Genomic DNA, 17,400 nt, shown 5'->3' on the forward strand with positions numbered 1-17,400 from the left:
TGACGGGCGGTAGTGCCGCTCTAGACGGTGATCGGGCGGTCGCCAGGAAGGAAATCGATTCTTGCAGCGTTGGTGGCACTGATGGATGCGACGATGGTGGCGGCTATGGCCCCAGCGCTCAACTGCGCCTGTTCACTATTCGGCGTCGTCGACCGCCGACGCTGTACCATGAGTGATGATAGCTTGGTGGATAGCGGACCAGCAGGGCGTGTTCTTGAACCTGGCTACGGCGATGTGACCTTGGTTGTGGGGTCGCCTGGAGCCAGCAGAGGCCGACGTTTTCCGATGGTGTGACGAGGGACTAGCGGACCGCGCTATGGCGCCAGTGGAAGGCCGGTGGGAGGGCGACCGACAAACGGGAAATCCGTGGAAGTAGAACCGGGGATGATCGCTGTACCTGGCCGGTACGTGGGCGGCTTGGCCTGGTAATAGCGGTGGTTGGCGGCCACAATGATCGACTTGCTGCTGGAACTAACAGTCCGCGCTTTCACGGCAACGAGAGGCCAATCCTTGCTAGGCGCTTTGGTGACGACCCGACAAGCACAGTTGCTGGATAACTTTCGGTCCGATAACCCGGACCCGGAGATGATTAGACGGCCGTACTGATACCGGACACTTCACAAACCGCGTGGGTCGAAACGGGGGTCTTGATCCCGAAAACGTCTGTTTTAACTCCAAATTTCATTCGTCCTCGGCAGAGGCTCGCCACTTACTGATCCCGTCGCTCAGTCGGGATCTCTCTCCTCCGTTCTGCTTCGGCCAGTCGTTTGCGATCCTCTCCATCCGCCCACGATCGTAGGTAGCGTAGACCGCTATCAGCTACCTACTGCTATCAGACGGCACACGCGATCCACACCGTCAAAGGTTTTCACATATTTTGGATGTTGTATGTTGAAATACAGTTACTTTTGTTATTGTGAACAATATAAATGCCTAAAATACTTCAATTTTCTTAAATATGAATTGAATAGTGGCGGAAAAAATTAAAAATCATTTTCTGGTTTGTTTACGTTTTGGACATAGGCCCATTTCAAACGTTACTCTAGATTTCAATTCAAGTTTTTCTCTCCGTCGGATTGTACTGAAGTGAATCTGAAAGTATGGAAGCGTATTTATCCGGATCATCGAAAGTTTCCTCCAAAGCCGTAATAACGAAATCCGCAGTAGAATTACTTCAACCTTTCGAAGACATCACAAAACTGTTGAGTCAGGAACAAAAGCCCACGTTTCACCTGATTACGACAGCACATAATCAAATTCTCAAGCACGTGACGATAATGAAAGAGAAAACTAGATCCGAACTTCCTAAGAAATATCTTGAAAAGTGCGAAACCTTATGCAAACGTTATTTGAATACAATAATCATCCACTACACTCAAACAATTCCACACGTTTGATTGAAGTGTTTAATCACTTGATTTTTTAAATGCACAATCACATTTACTTTAAGTGTATTTCACCTTGGTTGAATGTGTTGTACACGTTAATTTCTAGTGTTTCAAACTTTGAAATGTTGAAAATCTTTCACTATCTATTCAAGTGTATTGCACATTGAATCACACTACTGTTCAAAACAGATGGATATAAAGTGTTTTGCATTTCAATACGATGTGAATTGCTTGCTCAGAAAGGTAAACATTAAAAACAACAGTTGTGACTTTATCCTATCAACCCGCCTCATATATGAGAACAACCGTGGCACAGTGAGAACGAAAGAAGACTCCGGCAGCAGCACACCCCAACAGTCCATGATCGAATCCCAAATCAGACCCATTAAAAAGATATGTGAAACCTCTGGCCTCTGGGAGTATTGTTTATATATTTGTCTATTTATTTTTAGAATCGGTAAAGTAGAAGTCGATAAAGTAGAATATTGTAGATTATTGAACTATGATGTGCAAAGCTATTGATATCACCATATGAGGCACATAGAATCCAAGTGTGCCACAATTCAAATCCATAGCACAGACAAACAGACGTAACTCTTTGAAAAACTTGTTCTTGAAAACATAGTATCCCAAAACATATAACCTCAGTAACGACATCTATCTGGCTTCTCGCGGAAAACAAGCTTGCTCGCTAACTCGTAAACAATATTGCATAAAATTTCTATAGAATATATAGAAACGTCAAGTGATCCGATGCCAGCGCTGCGGCGAGTAGTTCGCGGAACTGATAATATTCAGATCAACCGTTAAATGCATGAACGAAGATACACAATGAAGAGTTACGTCTGTTTGTCTGTGTCCATAGTGTTCAGGCATGGTTCATAGCATAAGATTCACACATGAAATGGATGTGTTTCACAATAAGCGCAAAATTAAGTGTGAGACACATGATGATGGCGTGTGGAATTTTTTGAGTGTACTGTGCGACGCTGCCAAAACCAGTGTAAGTATAAAGCCGTGAATAAACGAGTATTTGTCATTAATTTCAATTATATTTCTACTCTTAGATACCGGAAGCTTAGGTTTGCTGATGAGTCCACCAGATCGAGTGTCTGCGGCGAGTTTCGTCTTATGATCGATCGCATTGAGTTGCAGAACGAAACAGTAGCTGCTGCTTCTGACCAACCACAGCCGTTGCCGAAGAAGGCTAAAATTGCTGACGAGGATATAGATTCAGCAAGCGACGAGGAAATTGAAAACACTAAACCAGTACATGAGCTTGATCGATATCTGAAGCACCATTTTACATGTAAGTTTGTGTGGAATAACAATTGAAATTTTTTTTAATATTTTATCTTATAATGTCTTTCAGGGTCTAAACTTGGTGTGTCTCGAATGGAAGAATTTATAGCAGAAGATTTCCTTCCTATCCGCGTATTTCAAAGCTTGCTTTGTGGTTAGTTGCTATGAAAATTTCAGTTTTAGCTGAATAGGATATTTTGGATCGGGCCCGTGCCGGGAACGGACGGGTATTGAGATTTATGATTTGTCGGGCTTGGGTCGGGTACGGGTTTTAGAAAATTTAATCGATCGGGTACGGGTAGGGTACGGGTAAAATAGTTTTCAATTTACCGGTTTCGGATCGGGTACGGGTAATGGTATGTAGTTTGAAGTCGGGTTCGGGTCGGGTACGGGCTCTTGAAAATTTAATGAGTCGGGTATTGAAATTTCCATACCCGACCATCGCTACTACACTGATAAAATTTCAAAGATTGTTTGTATGTGTCCCACACATGAATTCTTGCAATTTGATCAACAAATGATGTTTATGTGTCGGACACATACTTAATATATGTACTCATAAAAGCCATGTATAACCACACATACTATTCATTTGATTCATACATTTCATGTGTGCTTCTGGATGGATTCTGTTTATGTGTGGTCACTTGAAAATCATGTGGAATTTTACATGGAAATTCGTCAATAAAAATGTGTGGAATTCTATTAGTGTATACATGGCCGTGGGGATGCAAAGAGAAAATCTACGAAGAAAATCTGTCAATGTTACTTAGAGCACCCGCACCAATGCGTTGCTAAACCTATTTTAGCAAACTCCACCATAACGCAGTAACCGCACTGGGGGTTGCTATTCAAGTGCGGGAAATAACAATCTGCCTCTCGGTGAACAGCGGGTTGACAAATATAGCAGCGCCATAGCAACCGACCCAAGCGTTGCTATCTTAGTTTTGTTTTTCATTTGAACATTGTGATATATGAATATATTTGGATTTGGGACAAAAATGTGGACCCAAGGGACAGCAAAGCAAGACCCGGAACATCCATAAATGTGGAAAATTGGTAAAAAAGGATCTAGATTTTTTTTCAATCTGCTTGTTGTTATGCTGCATGAATGAATTTGGATTTTTTTTTCCATTCCTGAAGTACTCTCAATTCTATTGAAGTTCTTGGTACTACCCTGAACTAAATATAACTGTCAACAAATTCTCGAAGTTTTTCTGAATTTTATTGAACTGACCGGAATTTATCGGAGCTTACGCATATAAATATTCGAACTTCCCTCAAAGTCTGGAATTTCTTGAATTTCTCGAAGTTATGAAGCTATTGGAAGTACCGTTGATATCTCTGAAATTCCCTAAAGCTCTCTACCCAACTAACAATTTTAGCTGCAGCTCAGCTTATACAGGCAAAAATTAGCTGCATAAGGCAAATTTTGGCAGTATAAGCTAATCTGCAGCTAAAATTGTTTGTTGGGTAGTTTAACTTATTTGAGGTACTTGGAAGTTTTTTTAAATTTCATTATTCCTCGAGAGACTTCCCTAAAGTTCTATGGATATCCCTGAATTTCTCATGCTTTCTTAAAAGTTTCTGTAGTTTCCTGAAGCTTTTGAAACCACTTTAAAAAATCTGAAGTTTGCCTGAAGTTCACAAAAATTTCCAGAAATTTTGCGGATCTTACCTTTTGTTTCCGCAGTTTGCCTATGAACCTTCCTGAAATTGTCAGTACTTCTTTTCATTCCTTAGACTCTTCTGAAGATCTATATTGTTTCCTGAAGTTTACAGAACTTCCCTTGTGTTTTCCTGGTGATGTTCCTGAAATTGTTCAGAAATTAATGGAGCTGCCCAGAAGATCTTTAAATTTCAATTTAAACATAGATCTTTTGTGTAGCTTCCTTAATGTTTTTGAGTTCATTTCCTGAAGTTTCTTTTTCTATCTTTAAATTTTCAGAACTTCTTGATGGTTTCCTCTATTTTAATGAAATAAATGAGTTTGCGATAAAGTTCTCGAAGCAAACCTTAAGTTTTAGGAACGTCCCCCAAGTTCTCACAGTTTTCCTGATATTCATGAAACTGCCATAACATTTTCAGAACTTACCCGAAGTTCATGTAACATACTTGAGCTTAAATTTTCCTGAATTTAATGGAACTGCCCTGAAGCTCTTGATCTTTGCTGAAGTCTCTTCATCAGTTCTTACGCGAGAAGTGAAAGTGACGTGGTTACGTATGAAAGATAAGAAGTGAAAAATAAGCGCGATTTCACATGCCGAACCTTTGTAGATCGAGGTTCATCTTCGATTGGACGAAGTTGCATCCATTTATAGACCCAATTTGAGTACAGTAAACCGATATTACATCCACGTAATTGGAATGTATCCATGTTACAATGGTGAGATTAAACAATATTTAGTCATGCCTAATCAATATCCAAATAATAAGAATATCTAAGCTTACATGTTGACAGTGAAATACCGATTGCTGCTCAATTATTACATAAGATACGGCATAAAATGTAATTGAAGGTTTATATTAGACCGAGGTTAGGGTCATATACCCTATAAGACGTTTTTAATGGCAACCCCCTTGATTTAAGTTTTTGGCTTGTAAATTTCACGAGTCAGTTTGGTTCAAAAGATATAATCAATTCTAACATTTTTAAACCCTTCTTCTACTGTGAATAGTGGAGAATGGGGGGAAGCCAGGACGTTCATGTTGGTGCATAATGAAGCTTGAAGCTAGTACCAACCGATGGAAACTAACCTATTAACGTACCGCATTCTAGTTGAAATTCTAGTACTACACTATGTTTGTTTTGATTCGCTATGAAAGCTTGACAGATAAAATGAGGGGTTCGTGGATTTTCCTATGTTTCGAGGGGGGGCATCGATTAGCTTGGGACCAAAGATAGTACCAGAGCTGAGCCAAAAAGTTGAGCACGTTTCTTCAGGACCTTCTGGTCTTAGAGTTACCTCTATGCTAGTACTACAGAAATTTTATAGAGTTATTCGCCCGACTCGCCAAATTGTGAAGAACGAACGTTATTAACAATTTAGAATTCAGCAGTGCAAGCTCGCTGATCTCATTTACGACAGGTAGGTATGGGTGGACCACAGCAAAATTAAAAGCCTAATAAATTTATGCACAGAGTTCTAAGAGGCAATTCAAAGAAAACTTCCCCAATTTTTGCGAATTTGTTGCCCCACTCTGTGCACAAATTTATTAATCATACCCGTAAATGAGAAACACCGTTGGAGTAAAGATAGTCTCCCGGCTCAGACATATTTAGTCGTCAACGCCAATGGCAAAGTAACTTTTTGGTCAAAAGCTCAAAAGTTATGCTGAAGCAACAAAGAAGTGGCCGACAAGCAGAAAAAAAATAAACATCCACATCTCTCTCTCTTGGTGGATTTTGATGGATTGGGTCTGCAGAAAATTAACAGCTGCGGAAAAGTGCTACAGGAAAAAGTTTCATCTTGTTGTGCTGTGTTTGTGATGGATCCAAACGAAGAAAGATGATTGTGCCGGTTTAGGGCATTCCTCTGGTGTGTCCTGTGTGGTAAAATCAACTGTCATCACCCTCTCTCGGTCGTGTCTGCCATTGTTGAGTCAGAGTAGCGCAAAAAGGCATTATACGATAAGCAACAGTCGCATTCTGGCACGTTTACCTTCGAACCTAATTAGTTTCTCATCTTGGGGCCAGAGAGCGTGACATGAAGAACGGGGTTTTTTGTTGATGTATTAGAATTATTATTAAGATTATAAGCATATTGGGCAGTTCCAGGAAAAATTAGTGAACCGACCTTCTCCGATTTGTACGAAACTTTGCGTAATTGTTTGTTATGGGAAATGATTCACAATTTTGCTTAAATTCAGACGTTCTATTTAGATCTTGTAGAACTTTCAAAATGGCATCTTTGAAATGTTTCAAAAATGTAGCAAGAAAACGGCATTTCCGATCGAAATGACGTCTGAGACAAAGACATCACGTCTTTTTGAGAAAATTAAACTAAAAATGTTTGAAAATTTTACAATATTCAATAAGATCGAATTTAAGAAAAAAAAGTGAATCATTGCCCATGACAAACAATAATGCAAAGTTTCATGCAAATCGGGGAAGGTCGAGTTTTTCCGATTCGTCATTTAGCGTGTCTGTATCGTATAAACTGACCTAATTTCAAAAAACTGATTGTTCGCAAAAACTGTGTATATCGTACAACGTAACTGAAGGAATGACCTGGGTGCAGTAGTTTCGATGTAATATCCAACAGCTTATTTAATATGTACACACACATACATACACACATATTTTTCCAACTCATCGATCTGAATCCCTACCTAGGATCGTGATATTGTTGCCACACGAGAAAGTCAAAAACATACTCAATTGAAAAGAAATTCTGCCATACATATTTAGTAGAGTGAATGGTCACCTGGGGCATCAAACTCTGAAATTTGGAGTCATGAGACGCAATTCTGAATACGGATCCAAAGCTGCCAGACGTCCAAGCAGGGAAAAAAATACATGAAATTGGAAAGGTGTGCACCTTTGTGAAGAACACGGTACGTGCTTTAATTTTTCATCTTTTCATCCATCATAATCTTGGATCCAGAATGGTTCACCATTCTCTCGGGTAAGTAGCCAAGGTTGCAGCTTCTCATTCTGTTCCATTCATTTGGCCGAGGAGTGCCTCTCGTTGGTGTTATTGCATGATTATATTTTTTTTTCGGGGTGAAGTGGATGGTAAAAATAGCTTTCTCTCGAGTTGAGAACCGACTTGAATAACTGGGTTTCGACTGACAGACTGACAGAAAAGTCACCACCGTGTAGCACCGTTATTCATTTGGGGTTGTTTTCTGTGGCTGTGACAGAGAGAGATTCGTCCGTGACTGAGGGTTCTGTAGTTTATCTCCTGGCGAAAACGAGAGGCACTGACGGAGAAAGCCACTCATGCAGCAGCCATGAGTTAAGTACCGTTGCTTTTGATGACAATCTTTGGAAACACACATCTGGTTTGGTTAGTGCTGTGGGCATATGCAATGATTATACTAATTAAATACATGTGGCGCAACCTCGATAAAAACTTATCTTTCGATTCAATATGACGTAACTTCTGAACAAGATGAAAATTGGGAAAATATATTTTCTCAGAAACCAGTTCTAAGAAGACGTAAAAATATGTGCTCCTTATTGAATTATAATTACATTTTAATTATTTTGGATTGCAATCGACTTTTTCATGATTAACATATTCATAATTTATGAGTGTTTTTGCACTGATTCAATTTTACACAGAAAAATTTAATAAAGCTTCTACCCGAGCAGGAGAAAAAAAACTAATGAAAACCTCTTTATGTTCCTTATATCGAAATTTGGTGTTAATCAGCCTGACATAAGAGGTAAAATACCAAACAATAATACCATCATTCAGCTTTACCCGAGCTGGGACAAATATTTCGATACCTTACTTTTTTTACCTTATGGATTAGCCTAACATAAGAGGTAAAATACCAATAAATGGTTCCCACAATATTAAATTATGCAATTGCAATACCAAAAAATTCCAACACAGGTAGTTTTTTGGTATCGGCATATTAATGTTTGTTGTTTACAAAGTATTTTGCAGGCATTTTTTGGTATTAATCTTTGGTATTTTACCTCTTATGTCAGGCTGATCAACACCAAATTTTGGTATCAGATCAGAATTAGGTATTCGTGAGTTATTTTCTCTTGCTCGGGTACCCGAGCAGAAAAAAATAACTTATTAATACCAAATCCAGGAATGAAAATAGCATAACTGGCAACCTAAATATGGTATTAGTGAGGCTGACAAAAAAAAACATAATACCTCAAAAATATTCTACGAATAACGAACTAATAAATAATTTATTTATTACAATAACAAACGGATAACATACGCTTTTTTAGATGCCAGAATACCATATTTTGTTATTTTGACGGTCTTCTAATACCAATTCAATAACTCGTTTAGGTGTTATTGTCTAAACCCTGAAAGATCACATTTTGTTACTTTGGTATTAATTTGATATTTTACAAAATATTTCGATAACTAAATAATATCAAAACAAGGTTTAAGGCACATTAAGATATTCGTATGTAATCGGTTCCCGAGCAGGAACGAATACCTCGATACCTTAAATTGGTATGGATGAGCCTAGCACTGGGCAATCCTTAGGCAAGAATCGATCTTAGTGAATCAATTAATTTTTTTTTTTTGAAAATAATCAATTTAAATCGGTGAATCTTTTGGATTGATTCGTTTTTCAAAATGGCTCAAAAATGTTTCAACTATAACGAATCATAGGAAAGTTGGTGCAGATTAACGCCAAGTTCAATCTAAAGTTGATATTTCGTTACATAAGCTATCTTGTTATGACATTTCGCTTATAATAGTCATTGAGTGTGATTAATGATATCATTTAGAAATAACTTGTGTAGTAAGTACGCAGTTAAAGTTGTGAGTGTAACAGGGTGAGGGTTTTAATCTAATTTCCATCCTACTAAGCACAACCCGCGCTTTACCACTCTTTTTTGTGAACGGGTTGGATCAATGGAATATTTCTGTCAAAGATGACTTTTGAATTTATTTACCCTCTTCCAAGAACAGAAGAAAAAGGAACAACATACGCCCTGGGACACGGTGAAGAGTACGCAAGAGAGGCGCCACATGACAATGCAAGCCTGTTCGGTTAAGGGTGGGCTTCTTTGTCGTGCGACTGTCGGTGTCACCCGTCAGGCGTATTGTGAGTACTACGAAGTGAAGGTTCGATTCCCGATCCAGCTGGTGGAACTTGAAAATTTTCCAACTGACCTACTAGGTGTTGTTCGTTATCTAGTGTTAACCGCTGGTTGAAGACGGTGTCGAATGTTTTTTTTTTTTGACGTAGGACTACGTCTTTTATTTCTCATTAAAAATATCAAAATTCAGACATGTAACGAAAAATCCCAAACACGGACGCATCGATAGAGCGCAAATCGAACAAACGACACATTGCGCATGCTCACATGAGCGAGCTCAATGCTCGATTGATCGCTCACCATTTCACCAATGCAAGGAAGGGTGAAGAAAAGCAGCGATAACAAAAACGCTTGCCGAATCGTTTTCTTCGTCATTTGTTTTCGAACAACGGACGGCTCATTTCGTTAACGTCTGCAATGGGAAATTCTCATAGCAGGCGTTGACGATGGGACGTTGTCGAGTTGTTGAATAGCAACTATCGTGGTAACTCACCGATTACCTGTCGATCTGCCAAATTTGGAAAGACGTCTGCATTGAATTGTCTCAAATAATAATATTCCGCCCACTATATCACAAGAAATTGCGAGTAGCTGAGTAGAATGGAGATAAGTTAAGCATTGGGTACAAGACCAAGTCTCCCCTGGGAGGTTCAAGAAGATGAGCGCAATAGAATCATCAAGTTGCCATATGGCACGGAATGAGACTATTGCATGGCTGGGTAGTCAAAGTCTTCCATTCATTAGTCATTTCAGGTGAATTAGAACAGGTTTAGGTGGGCGTTGGCCAGATTTGGATTTTTCAGATGTAATCCTGGATAGGACCCTGTCATTGAACGTCGCGTGAAAGTGGAACTTAATTAAGGCCTAAGTACTTTTTCGTAGTTTTTAGTTATCGGATTTGAAAGATCGTCAGTTACAGTGGCCTGCTTACTGAGCAGGAAAACGCTGTCCCAGGTCCTTACATATCAAAGAGATTTATGGTAAAATCGCTTGTGTATCGTGTATTTTGCGAAACTCGTTGTTGTCGTTTGTTCCGGGTTTGAATGTATACACAAATTTGAGCAACGGTATTATGTGATATGAGGGGCTCGGTGGCCTTAGAGCAACCGTTTTTGTTTACTGAGCAGAACATCATGAGTCTAATCTCAGGCCCATCCACATTCAAGATTCGTCAATCGTTTTATTTGTTAATATGACTACATGATAATAACAGCAACTCGGTGATTAAAAAGGTGCTCGTCTGCCTAGTGGCAAACGTTATTGCTTACTGAGCAGAAAACCGTGAGTTTAGTCCCAAGCTCCTTCGCGTTATATGATCGTTAGGACATCAATTCAGCTTATCGTTTACCAAAACGAACCCTGCTGCAAACCCAACCCTCTTATCCAACATCCCAGTGATTTCTCGTGGAAGTGCAGAGGTGTTCTCGGCTTCCATCAAAGCGAGTGTCATGTCAATACAATCCTTCCCATTCCTTTCTTGACCTGTGTTCGGGCGCGGCCGGCGCTGGTATTGCCTAATTTAAGATCACCAGTTTTTACACATTGAGGATGATTGCTAGTCCCAAGCATCGTCTATTGGTTCTCTGTGTAATTACAGCTGATCTGGCAGTAACAGAGTAGCAACCGTGGGCGGTCAATCAAGCTCAAGCTCAAGCTCAAGCTTCAAGTTTAGAAACTCGAAGACTGACTTAAGTTTGCTTCATAAAGAATTAATCTAACATCAAAATCCTGAATCTTGATTTTTTTTTTTGAGTGATTTGTATCCTTTTTAAAAGTCTGAAAATAAAAAAAATCAAATCCCAGTAATAAATGACAAACCTTAAACAATTTAATGAATAAACAATCACATTTTTGATAAATTTCAATTTTTTATGTCCGATATAACGCAAATCTTTAATAGATAATTTGTTTTTTTACTCAACAATTTTAGAAAATGAAAAATAAGCATTTAAATTTTATGAACCATTAGTTAAAAAATGTTATGCTCGATGATTCATTTTCTCAAATTCCTCTAAACAAACCAAATTTAAACTTATCATTTGCCAGATTTAAAGGATATTGAATTCGCTAGCTATTGCTCGAACCTATATACCTAAGAGTACTCAGTATTTATTTTTTTTATGATAAACTTTGGGATGGCTTCATCTGTTTTTCTCTATATGCAATCATATGTGTTTTCATATGTTTTATAAACTTTATTGTATTTTGTCACAACACATAACTTTTATTTGGATGTTTAGTAGAATTGCATAGAATATTCTTTATTTCTGAGATTACGTTAGTCAAATGTCAAAATATCCAGTTGACTAATCGAGTCAATGAGCTAGTGGGTTGTTAAAACGGCTTGTTTACCGATCCGACAAATAAAAATAAAATCATAGTACCTGTCACCATGTGATATGGTTAATTGAACAATAAAAATGAAAAACTAGCTTCCCTTCTAACGAACAATCAGAAGTCCGTTCAAAATTATCGAGGATAATACAATAAAATGTCAAAAATGGGGATTTGGTAAGGTGCCTGTACCCACTCAAAAGAAAGAAAGGTTATTTATGGATATCAAAAAGTGATTTTTTTTGTATGTAAAGGGTGTCCACGATGAAATTGCCACACACAAAATTGATTCGCAAAATTCGAGTTTTCATCCGATTGCCATCAAATTTTCAGGGATTGAGAAATAACTATTAAACTTCATTTTACCATTTTACTCGTATTTTATTTACAGTCCATACGCAAATGTCCGCACCTTGGCCTTAACCCCGGCCATAAGATTCTGCACAACCTGTGAATCAACCATTTTTTGCATGTAAACCCATACTTTCTTCAGTTCCTCGACTGTCTTCACTACCTTAGGTCGTTTAAGAAGGTGCTGCTTCATAATCGCCCAGTACTTCTCAATGGGGCGGAGCTCCGGAGTGTTGGGAGGGTTGAACATTTTCGGCACGAAATTGACCTTATTGTCCGCATACCACTTCAGCACGTCCTTGGAGTAGTGGCATGAGGCCAAATCCGGCCAGAAGATTGTTGGGACGTTGTGGGCCTTCAGGAGAGGAAGCAGCCACTTCTGGAGGCACTCTTTTATGTACACCTGTCCGTTCATCGTGTCCTGGGTCACGAAAGGTGCACTCCGCTTCCCGCACGTGCAGATGGCTTGCCAAACCAGGAATTTCTTCGCAAATTTGGACATCTTCTGAGTGCGGACATGCTCCGGAACGCTGAACTTATCCTTGGCCGTGAAAAACAGGTTGCCGGGGATCTGTTTGAAGTCGACCTTCACATATGTTTCGTCATCCATGATGCAGCATTCAACTGTCGTCAGCATGTTGAGGTACAACTTCCTGGCACGGGTTTTGGCGGACTTGTTCTGCTTCTCGTCGCGATTAGAGGCCTTTTGTACCTTGAACGTTCGAAGCCCAGCCTTAGTTTTGGCCTTCTGGACAAAACTTCGGCTTAGGTGCAGCTTCTTAGCCACATCCCTAACGGAGGCGTTCGGATTTCGGTTGAAAGCCCCAACTACGCGGTTGTGATTTTTGGTGTTGTACGGAATACTTTTTCCTTCACTTCTGGGCTTCCGATCGGTGGTCAACCGTTCCTCGAACCGCTTAATCACTCGCGACACCGTGGAATACGCGATTCCCAACGTTTTAGCGATGGAACGATGCAAGAGATCCTTGTTCTCGTGATGAATGCGCAAGATTTTATCACGCACGAGCTGTTCTTTCGACTCCATTTCCGCGAGTTTTGATCACAGGACTTTAAAACTTGCAGGATGTAAATAATGCACTATGAACTAAATCCACCCAAATTTTCATTTAATTCTACCCAACGGTTAAAAAGTTAGAGCAATTGATTATATTGTCTACTACTGAGGCAAAATCCGATACTCCTATAGCAACTTAGAATTCTTAGCTCAAATTATCCATAAAGAATTAGGTATGAATAAAATTTAAATTGAGATCTTCTTTCGAATCAACAACGATTTGGGAAGTCAACGTATCGCATCATAATTCTATATGCCCTTCTGTTATTTATACCTAAACCATTAACATTATATACCTACCACTTCATTCTAACTATGAACTAACTATAACTATAAAACTAAGGTTGATTTCATACAAGCAGCAGTCAATCTGATAACGAAAGTTGTGAAGACAAGTTGTAGTAAAATTATTATCATGGACCAGAGTAGTAAATTAAGGCTCAAAGGATTGAAATGTCGTGCAAGTATAAATAATCCGAGATGCAACCGAAATACATTACATTTTGCTTCATTCTACTGGTATACATAATGTATGTATTTGTACAATTCATGAAAATGTAAAATTAATGATCAACAGTTTAAAAATTATGTCACAAGATGCAATAATAGAAAAAATCCTTTGTAATATTTCTACTAGAACAACTGATTGCTTTTTCCGTGCTTGCGAAAAGTGTGCTTCCAATGAACATATTGAAGAGGAACTTACTTTGCTATTAGAATCAAATGGCAAACAAGATGTTGTGTTGCAACAGTGGCTGAATACTGATCGTTGTAATTTGGAAACGACAAGGCTTGTTGGTGAATTTGTTCCGTATCTCATTGATAAAATTAACAAACTTATAACTCAAGACTTTATTTACAAACAACAGTCATCTTTTCTAAGAAATAAAACAGAATCATTAAAAGAAGGCAAAATTCTAGCAATTTGCGATTTTTTCTGAAAATTATTCATTCATTATCCAAAACGCTGCTCAAGGATATCACTGAAATAATTCTCAAGCTACAATACATCCATTTGAAGTTTATTATAAGAAAGATAATAAACTTGAAAATGTTAGCTTCATTATCATATCAGAAGTAATGACTCACGATACAGTTGCAGTTCAGTTGTTCATCTAAAAAATGATAGATTTTATTAAACAATCGAAATATTTTTGCTAAAATTACTTTTATGTCAGATGGGGCAGCATCACAATAAAAAAATAAAAATAAACTTTGCTAGTCTGTGTAGATTTCAGTCAAAGCTTGTATTAGAAGCAGAATGGCATTTTTTTGCAACGTCTCATGGAAAAGGTCCCTGTGATGCCATTGGTGGCACTCTCAAGCGAATGGCAAAGAGAGCTAGTCTTGCTCGAGATTATGGAAACACCATAACAACTCCACGAGAATTAAATAACTGGGCAGTTGAACAAACAGATAAAAATATCACAAAACTACGTTTCGAGTAGATATCCACTGAACAGTACATAGAAATGTCAGTAGAACTCGAAAAACTATATAACAGCACAAAGACAATATCTGGCACACAGAAATTCCACAGTTATGTGCTTATAACTGGTGACAAAGTAGCGGCAAAAAGATATTCTAATTCAGAAGATGAACCAAAAATATTTAACTTGATTGGAAGAAGGAAAAAATAGCATGTATGAAAATAGGTTTAAAACATTGTAAATATATAAATAAATGATATATGAAAAATCTTGTACATCTCACATATTATCAAATTTTGCATCAGTTGTACACAACAGAATAAGAGAATGATATTTTTTTGACAAGGTCTACATGTCCAAATAGTTTTATTGAACTCTGAGAGGGTGCTGCCAATTCCAAATACGATTTGGCGAGAAATGCATCATGAGCCCTTTTCATATGAAATTCTCGATTAATCAAAGTGAATTTAAGTGCTGATTAGACAAAATTGAATCGCAAATTGAGCTTCATTGGATTCTGAGCTTCACTGGTTTAATTTTGTGTGAAAATGGCAAATAAAAAAAAAATCAGTTCAGACATGAAAAAGTTTTTGTAAGAAAAACTTTTTTTCCTTAAAAGTGCCCATCTCGTAATGTATGGACGGTTGGTAGTAAACATACTTACCTATCTTTACTTTAGACAAAGTTTCATCCAAATCGTTCATTAAAAATCGATTTTTTTCAGTGTAGGCCTCAATACATTTTTTTTTCCAGTATTTTTTTTTCGATAACTTGGACAATTTGCTAAAAGTCATCCATACAACACATTTTTGTAGGAGTTATCATTTTTCATTAATATTTTTTAGAAAAAAATCGGCAGAAAAAGTTTGTCCCTTTTCAAATGTTAGTCTAGATAAATTTTGGAAAAACTAAATATGCAAAGTGGCATATTTAGTCAAGTCCACACATCCAGAAAGTTTCATTGAAATCTGAGAGGGTGCTGCCAGCTCCGAATACGATTTGGCGCGAAATGCGTCAGGAGTCTCCTCCGGCGGCAGTGATGGAGGTACCAGTGAACCCGCCAGTTCCACCACTTGTGCTACCACAGCGATCAAATTTCTTAACAACGCCAACGTAATGCACAGCGCCATCAACCAGAAACAATTGTTCCTCCGGTCCAAGGGCCTGACAGAAGAAGAAATTCAGCTGGCCTGTGAACGAGTCGAGGTATTCACTGAAGATCCAAACATCCCAAGCCAGATGGTGATTAGCGTGGGAGTCAGTCCAGTGGGTTATCCGGAGGCAAATTATGTCATTCAGTCGCGGCATTCGTGGTTCGGCAGGGTTAAGCAGGTTCTCAGCTCGGTGGCCCTAATCAGTGGGCTTATGTATGTCGTCTATCGCTTCTACAAAAAATTCATCGAGCCACTTATCTTCCGAGTAAAGAAGAAAAAACCGGTGGAGGAGCAAATTTCCGAACTCAACGAAACTATCAAGGCAAAGATTGATAGCATCAATTTCGCTCGAGTACATCAAGCACAATCGAGCACCAAGGAATTGACAAACTTCAAATCCGACCTGGACTCGATCAAAGGATTGTTGTTAAATAGAAAACAATTTGCCTCGCCCAATCTACCAGTTGTGCCACCTTCCATTCCTGCCTAGCAACTACAGTCCTAGCGAGAGGAACGGACACCAAACAGTGAAGGTGAACCGGATAAGATCGATGATAGCGACACCGGCTCCGGATCCGGATCCAGCGAGAATGATGTAGTGTTGAAAAAAAAAATCGATGGCAACATTGGTGTAGCTAATGCGGGTGTCAAGGGGGGCCAGGTCCCCTCCAGAATTATTTAGACCCCCCCCCCCCAAGAATTGTTTTGACTCACCGGTATTTCGTCAAGTTTGTCAAGTTCACGATTTTTTTAAAACTCCTTTAAGTTGACCACTTTTCTTATATTCTGGACTAGAAGAATCAGTTTGGAGAAATTATATGATATCGATATTTAAACGATGGCATAATAATACGTCTTCAGGTTCTGCAAATTGACCATGAGCCTAGGGTATTTCCTTCTGGGAACTTTGTAAAACTTCAAGGACTTCTCAGACGTTCAGTGGACATCTTAGAATTTGAAGAAAATTAATAGAAATTCTGGGAGCTTCATGGACCTTCAGAAAAAAAATCGAAGAAACAAGGAACTTGGAAAAGTTCTGAAAACTGCGTAAAAGTGGAAAATTTATTTAAGTTTATGGAGCTTCGTAGAAGTTAAGGGAACATTATTTTATTTAAGGAAGCTCATTATTGATCGGGAACCAATGTATAATTTCAGAGCACTTTTTTGAAACCTCATGGGCATGGAATAGTTGCGGAAATAACGTACAAATTCAAGAAATCTCGTTCGTGAAACTACGTGGAAAATCAACAAGAAACGTAGAAGTCCAACAAACTTTGTAGATGGTTTGCGAATTTCGTAGCATTTTGTGGAGCTGCGTAAAACTTGATGTAAGTGTATGGTATTTTGAAAAAGTTCAGGGAATTTTGAAGAAGATCTAAAAATAGTTCAATAAACTTCTAAGAAATTCCCTCGCTTCAGTTGAGGGAGTTTCGTTACTGTTTGTCACAGATCTTAATTCAAAAAAGCTCCATGAACTTCTTTGAGGTTTTGGGAACTTCGTTTAAGGATTTTCCAGATGTTCAAGAATATTTGTAGATGATAGGTATATTTCCAGAAGTGCAAAGATGTTCAGAGATCTTCGTAGGATTACGGATGGAATAAATATGGAATT

The 17,400-nt window shown here is 38.5% G+C and overlaps 2 protein-coding genes across 3 annotated transcripts in view; one reads left to right on the top strand and one right to left on the bottom strand.

Annotated features, from left to right (window-relative positions):
• LOC135708482 (sodium channel protein 60E-like) overlaps positions 1-17,400 on the bottom strand; it is a 389,801-nt gene that overhangs the window by 217,399 nt on the left and 155,002 nt on the right. The window lies entirely within an intron of this gene.
• LOC135708491 (peroxisomal membrane protein PEX14-like) lies at positions 451-16,470 on the top strand. Its single transcript, XM_065230613.1, is given in 3 exon segments — positions 451-599; positions 2,456-2,697; positions 15,656-16,470. Coding segments are annotated over 3 exon segments (1,206 nt in total).

Source organism: Ochlerotatus camptorhynchus, unplaced genomic scaffold (genome assembly GCF_037179485.1).
Source record: "Ochlerotatus camptorhynchus isolate MF236.1 unplaced genomic scaffold, CSIRO-AGI_Acam_v1.1 ptg000330l, whole genome shotgun sequence".
NCBI lineage: Eukaryota > Metazoa > Arthropoda > Insecta > Diptera > Culicidae > Ochlerotatus > Ochlerotatus camptorhynchus.